General features: G+C 32.4%; 1 protein-coding gene across 1 annotated transcript; it reads left to right on the top strand.

Moving 5' to 3' along the window:
* The first annotated feature begins 6,768 nt into the window (after window positions 1–6,768).
* LOC105771522 (protein GLUTAMINE DUMPER 5) lies at window positions 6,769–7,578 on the top strand. Its single transcript, XM_012592974.2, has one exon. The coding sequence runs from the start codon at window positions 6,878–6,880 to the stop codon at window positions 7,376–7,378; it is 501 nt and encodes a 166-aa protein (XP_012448428.1). The 5' UTR covers window positions 6,769–6,877; the 3' UTR covers window positions 7,379–7,578.

Genomic DNA, 7,578 nt, shown 5'->3' with positions numbered 1-7,578 from the left:
TAGTAATTTATTGTCGTTTTAAAGGTTTAGCCTGAACTGGTAACCTTACATGTATTTATAACATTGGCCAGGCTATTTTCTGTGTTGTCAAAGGTTTAGCCCAAACGGGTAACCTGAAACATATATTTCTGTATACGATTGGCTCAAATGAGCATTAGATGTTATCTGTACTCGTGTATTGAGTTCTTTTACGAAGTTCCATCGATAAATCAAAGGTTATAATGTGAATGAAATATGAACTTTGAATATTTGTATGTCCGCTATTTATTGACCCGGAATTGTTGAACCATGTCATAATAGGGACTACATTTTGAATAGCTAATTGCATTTAACTATTAAATGAGTAAGGTAAGTTATTGAATTGAATTGTATGAGCTTACTAAGTATTTTATATACTTACTTTTGTTATTATGTTTTTTAGATTTTGGGACATTATGAACTTGTCGATCGGATCAACGAAAGCTCACACCTACTATCTTTTGACTCAGTAGACTTTAAAGTTTGAAAGTTGTGGCATGTATATAGGATGCTTATTTTGCAAGTAATAATCATGTTTTGGTGCCTTGATTATGAATGAATTTATATGTAAATTTGATATATGTAATGCTTGTTGCATATTCGGTATTTGGTAATGTGATGATATAAATCAAGTTTCAATGGTACTATAGGTGTTTAGTTGATAGCAAATTTTGGTTTTGGATTTTGTTAATTATTGATGCTAGAATGATTGAGTTGAATGACTTGGATGGTTGTTGTTTCATGATTGTATTGTGGTGCCTTTGCGGGCATATTGGTTAGGCACTTAGGTTGTATGACTTGGTATGTTTTAGGCATGTTTAAATGTATTTTGAATATGTGAAAATGGTTGCAAATGGCATAACTTGTGTCCTAAGAAATGGTAGATGAAATGGCTTGGTTTTGAATGTGTTTTAGGTGCACACAGCCTGTGACATGGTCTGCCACACTGCCACCCCATACGGCCATATGACCTATTTAATTTTGGTGCAGGTTTTTCTACACGAGCACAATTTGTTACATGGTCTGGCCACATGGCCATGTCCTTAAGTCACATAGTTTGAGCTTTGCCACACAGTTGTGTGACCCTTGCTTATAGTTTTTACCTTATTTTTCTATTTTAATTCAGATTAGCCTCTACTTATTTCTAAATTGATTTAAGTGTTCCTAAAGCTTGATTCAAGTCTCGTTTTAGTAGGTATGCTAAGATTAGTGAATGATATTGATTAATGATGAATAAAATTTATCTATGAATCATTTTGAAATATTATTGAACTTGTTAATCGTTGTAATATCCAGTAACACTAATTTAGTGACAAAGACGGGTTAGGGATGATACATAGTACGTCACACCCGGAAATGTTAAAGGATAAGTAAAAAAGTAATTATGGGTATTTAACTATAAAATTTTTTTATTATGAGGGTCTTATTGTAGTTACGTGAATCTTGCTAACTGATTTGGTAATTGGTTAGATTTTAACTATTAGTCCCGTTACCTTAGAACTGAGTATTTTCTTTAGTGAGAAACATTATGATAAGGAACATTAATTTTGATATTGATGAATTGGTTTTGGTGAACGAGTGCGAGAAGGTTATATAGGAGATAGATGTCATTCTCCTAGGAGCACTCACTCATTTATGTATTCATTTTCTTTCTTCTATCTTCTTTTCTGGTTTATTCTGTAAGAAAAGAATTTAAGGAGTGGTTTGAATGAAGGGAAGAAACTAGGGTGTTAACCTAAATAATTAAGAATTTTGCAATCTGATAATCTTTCTAACTCTTCCATACCTTTTGATTAAAGAAAAGGAATGAAAATTTGAGGTTTTCAGCATGATTTATTTTGAATTGTGATGATTTAAGTCATTTTTAACATTTAAAACTCCTCTACATACATATGAATTAAGTTTTTCTTACATATGTATGTCTTCATTTTGATCTTTATATGATTGTTATGCTTAGCTAGCCAAGAAGGATGAGGCTCAAATGATAAAGGGAAGGCTAAGCAGGTGTAAGTTGTGTCAACTCCAGGTATTTTGTTGGTGAGTTTCTGACTCAAATCCTCAGTGTTTGTTTTATGTATATCAGTATTGTGTTGTTGCGGTATGTTTGACTTCATGTTCTACTGATGATGAGGAGTTGAATTATTGTGGGATGTTTGTCATATGGTTGAAGCATGCAAAGTGATGATCTACAGATGCATGTCTGGTTGTATAAGTTTGTTGTTTTGATGAACTATCACTAGTAAAGTAATTACTGAAGAAGTTATCATTGAAATGGTTCGATAGGTGATATGTTTGATATGATTTGTGTTGTGTTATTAACAGTATGTTTAGTTGAATGCTTGTTATATGTCAGACGTAAAAATGAATGATATGCGGAGTGTGGATGTATGTAATGGTGGATGGAAGTTGAAGAAATGTCATGTTGTGCACCCTATGCCACATGTTATCGAGTTTTGTAGAGGTTCGAGTGGGTTGTACAGAGAATGTATACGCATGATATTTGGTTTTGCGATTGTACGATTGGATTGTACGATTGGATTGTACTGAGATATATGAGCACATTTTTATGATAGCCCAACGTGGACTCTTTCAAGTATGAGACTCTGCGGAGTTTAAGGCTTAAAGGCTCATATTTATAAGCAAGTTCATAGTCATGGAATATGAAAGTTATGAAAGTCCGTCAGACTTGTTCGCTAAGTTTTATGTCAAAGTTATATGTGGGACTTCACTATACGAAGTCCGCGACACAGTTTGCATGTATTAGTCCGCCATATTTATGAATCTTCTTTTATGAATCCGCATGTATGAGTCCATCATATCTATGAATCTTTTTCTATGAATCCGCATGTATGAGTCCACCATATCTATAAATCTTCTGCTATGAATCCACATGTATGAGTTCGTCATATCTATGAATCTTCTACTATGAATCCGCATATACGAGTTTGCCATATTCATGAATCTTCTACCATGAAACCGCATGTATGAGTTCACCATATCTATGAATCTTTTTTTGCCAGTTCGCGTGTATGAGTTAGCATATAAGAATCATTACCAATTACGTATATGTTGGATATATCGATGCTCATCTCGACCCATCTCGATTTGATTTGTTTGCCAATAATTTTTAATGTTTTAAATCTTTTTTAAAAACAAACAAATAATTGAATATTTCTTCAAAAAATTATTTAAATATAAAACATAAAAGTTTTTTTTATCACATTTTACATTTTTACCTTCTGATAATTATAAATATATAAAAGTAAAATAATAATTTTATGTAAAGGAGTGAAGTAAAACGAGGGCAAATGACCAAAAAAAGCCCTTTTTTTAATATTTACCGAAATGTGCCGGTTTTTTAATTATTTACCGGAATGGGCCATTTTCCGCGAAATCGCGCCCACGTAAGCGATGTCGTGGTGCGTGTCAGACATCGCGTCCACGTCGGCGCAATTTGTTGACGTGGACACAAATTGCGTCCTTGAGGGAGCGATTTTCGACGTGGCATGAACAGTTTATGTTTTAAGCTTGGAAAACTTTGAAAGGCCATAACTTTTGGCTCGGTTGTCCGATTGAGACGATTTTTTATTTGAATAACTTTTCGAGATCTACGACCGATAAACCGCTTAGAGATGAATAGAGACTAATTTGTAAAGTATAATTTGTTAATTACAGTATAGGGACTAAAGTGTAATTATTTCAAAATTAGCATGAATTTTTGTATTTAAGAATATTTGAATGTTATGGAAGGATGAAATTGAAATTGAATTGAAAAACGAAGCTTAGATTTGAAAATATGACTATTTAGGTTTTAGGGACTAAATTGAATAAAATGGAAAATTTTAGGAACTTCTCAAAAGTGGAATGAGTGACTTATACCTATAACAGGATGATATAAGACAATTACGTAAAAAATATCCGTGTTTACTTCAAATAAATAAGGAAAATAATGATTTGAATGTTTCAAAATTCAATTTTAAATCGAAAAATCAAAATTTAGGGGCAAAAGGATCTTTTTCGATTTAAAATCGCAAAGAACTGTCAGTAGCGTAGATCTCGAAAAGTTATTCAAAATCAAAAAAAATCGTCTCAATCAGACAACCGAGCCAAAAGTTATGGCCTTTCAAAGTTTTCCAAGCTTAAAAACATAAATTGTTCATGCCACGTCAGCAAATCGCTCCCTCAAGGACGCGATTTGTGTCCACGCCAACAAATCGCGATCGACGTGGACGCGATGTCCGACATCGCACTCGACATCGCACTTACGTGGACGCGATTTCGCGGAAAATGGCCCATTCCGGTAAATAATTAAAAAACCGGCCCATTTCGATAAATTTTGAAAAAAAATGGCCTTTTTAAGTAAATTGTCCGTAAAACGAAACAAATAATTACCATAATTATTACATATCTACTATTTAAAAAAAAAAACCTTACATTTACTGATAAATCTATTATTGATGTATTGTATAAGCCCCACTGTCATTATAGCGATATGTAGTTTTCAAATGACGCCATCCATGTTCAGTATATATGCTGCCCCTTTTCTACTCTCTCAATGCCTACTTTTTGTATTAAATACACCATTTTTAGTGTTAATTAATAATTAGTTTTGTATTCTAGAAGCACATATTTTCACTTTGGCTTAATTAAGGTGGAAAAATACGGCTCTACCCTTGGCTTCTTATGATGGTTAATGGCCAACTTTAATAAAGGACAATCCTTTGACATTAGATGAACCTTTAGTTGTTTTGGTACAGCTAGACATGATATTGGGGTATCAATGACTAAGGAAGTGTATCCATCACAATATTTAAGATTCAACATAAAAAAAATTTTGTTTTTCCGTCAAAATCTATTAATTTAGTATATTAATTTTTAGTAAATCATATGTAACGTTATCTTTGGACAGTTTAATCAATATGTTAATTCAAAAAATTTTAACAAAAAATGTTAATGATGGATAAAACTAAAAGTACCATGAATGTTGTTATATTAGTAGTCGAATTGCATTTTGTCCCCTCTATTCAAAAAATGAGCAAACTAGTCCTTGTACATTAGATTAAATAATAAATTGGTCCTTTATATTAAAAATTTCATCCATTTATACTGTTAAAAACTGGCATGATTGATGAAATAACTAGACAGTGACATGTGATATGCTAGGTATACCTTATGTTGACATACATGGATAAATTTTTAACTGATTAAATTGATAAAAAATTTTAACAAAAGGACTATTTTCTCTTTAATCTAATATACAGGGACTAATTTGCCTATTTTTTTAGTAGAGGGGGTAAAATGTAATCCGACTCCTAGTACAAAGGGATCCATGATATTTTACCGCTAGTGATGTTAATGATTGGATTGTGTTTTTTATTTTAGAAAAAAGTAAGAGGACATATCTTTTAGCTTTTTAAGTACATATATTAAATCTCAAATTTTGTCAATGGATTGACCGCATATTTTAACCAAAAATTCACAAATAGTTTAGAATGCAACTATTTATCTTTTTATTTTATTTTATTAATATATGGGTTAGTATTTGGTACACTAAAAGTATTTTTTTTCAGTTCACGAGACTTTAAAAGATTTTTTAATATTTTACTATAACCCTATAAAACACTTGTTAACTTCTACCATTATTTGTAAAGTCTAAAACTTGAGTGATAGTGTAGTAAATATTATTCCTTAATATATTATAAAGGCATGGTAGGATCCTAAATTTATTTGTGAACTTTGTTTATTCTATTGATAATGCATACAACAATTATTCTAAATAAATAAATTTAAATTTCAAAAAAAGTTCACAATCAAGTGAAATGAAAAAACTTAGGTTTAGGATCAGCAAGTTGAAGCAATATGGGATTAATTATTGATTCCAACTTAAAATCCAGCTTGGGATTTGTCACTTTGATCCCATTTACGTCTGTTCATGTGCGAAAGCAACAATTGGATTATGAATTATACATGTTGAAAATATTATAATACAAGGCATAACGGATTAAGAAATGAAATTTTTTGAATGTTTATATATTATAATTATGTACGAAGAGATTACTCAAATTTATACACTCAAAACTCGAAAATTCACTTGAATCAACAATATCAAAATCAATATTTTCTTTTAAATGATTAAAGGAGGAGGGGGAATGCATTGTTTAAAGATTTGAAATTTAAAAAAGAGCATCCAGGAGCTTTCGCATCAGGTTAAGTTTGGTGTATCTTATTGGCAAACACCAATACCATTTTATCCAAAAGCAAGAATGCTATGCCTAATATTCTATATATAAACAGCCATGAAATGGCGCTGCCTGCGGAATGGGTCCAATAGTTTTCGGCCCGACATGGTCGCACCATGTCATCGTCTATTGCATTTAATAATTACGGAATTAAATTTGAACTCCAATGGTTGGAGTTATCCAGCAAATTAAATTTAAGCATCTTAATTCAAGCTTATAGGCTTAATTGGATTTTTTTTTTTTTTAAAGTGTGGGTTTTTATTTATTAAATTTTCTTGTGAAATTATTTATTCTTTAAAATGGTATATAAAATGTATAGAGGTAAAAACTTAATTAAAACTCAAATTCGAATAATGGATATTAATTAAATGAATTCAGCCAAACTCGAAGAAATATCAAACAAGATGGTTAAAGAACAACATAAACAAAACAAAACTTAACCTTAAATCAAAAGACAGAATTTTTGTCTTTTTCATTAATTAATTATCGCACTTTAGCTTACTTATAAATAACAATCCTGGTTTTCTCTGTTTCTCAGGTTGAATCACAAATTAACCTTCCATTTCCGAAAAGACACCAACCCACAACCCTGTTTCCATTAAAGCAAAACTCAGAAGAAAATGAGACCCATTGGTCACGTCAACACAATGAAAGAAGCACCAAAGCCCTTAATGGCGCAACCACGCTCCCCATGGCACTCACCCGTGCCTTACCTCTTCGGAGGCCTAGCAGCCATGCTGGGTCTCATTGCTTTTGCTCTCTTCATCTTAGCTTGCTCCTACAGGCGAACCCCCGACAACGATGGCGGTGAAGAAACAGACGTTGAAAGCGGTGATTCAGTGAAGGAAGTAAAGGTTTACGAGGAGAAAATATTGGTGATAATGGCTGGTGAACTCAAGCCTACGTTCTTGGCTACCCCTGTTTCAAATAAGGCTCCCTCGTTTGGTGATAAAAATGGTGGATTCGTGGGCGAACAAGGATCGGAGAAAGGTGGAAGCGGTGAGAAAGTGAAACCAAATATGAGCAGTGATGATAATCATCAACGATTGCCAACAACAATAACAGAAAATTCTGCCGACCCAGTGAACAATGAAACAGGACAAATCCAACACCAAAATTAAAAACCAGTTAGCTTAGCTTAGCTCTGTTTTGTTTTGTTTTTAGGTTGATGTTTGGGTTTCGGCTTATCGGTCCCGAGAAAATTGTTGTTTTTAATTTGATCATGGGGGGATGTATATTTTGCAGAGAAGGTAAAAATAGACGTAAAACAGAATTTTGTTCCTAAATTTTAACAATAAATCTTGTGTACATTGAGATTTCA

The sequence above is a fragment of the Gossypium raimondii genome, chromosome 6 (genome assembly GCF_025698545.1).
Source record: "Gossypium raimondii isolate GPD5lz chromosome 6, ASM2569854v1, whole genome shotgun sequence".
In the NCBI taxonomy this organism is placed as follows: domain Eukaryota; kingdom Viridiplantae; phylum Streptophyta; class Magnoliopsida; order Malvales; family Malvaceae; genus Gossypium; species Gossypium raimondii.
This window is presented reverse-complemented; position numbering and strand designations above follow the sequence as displayed.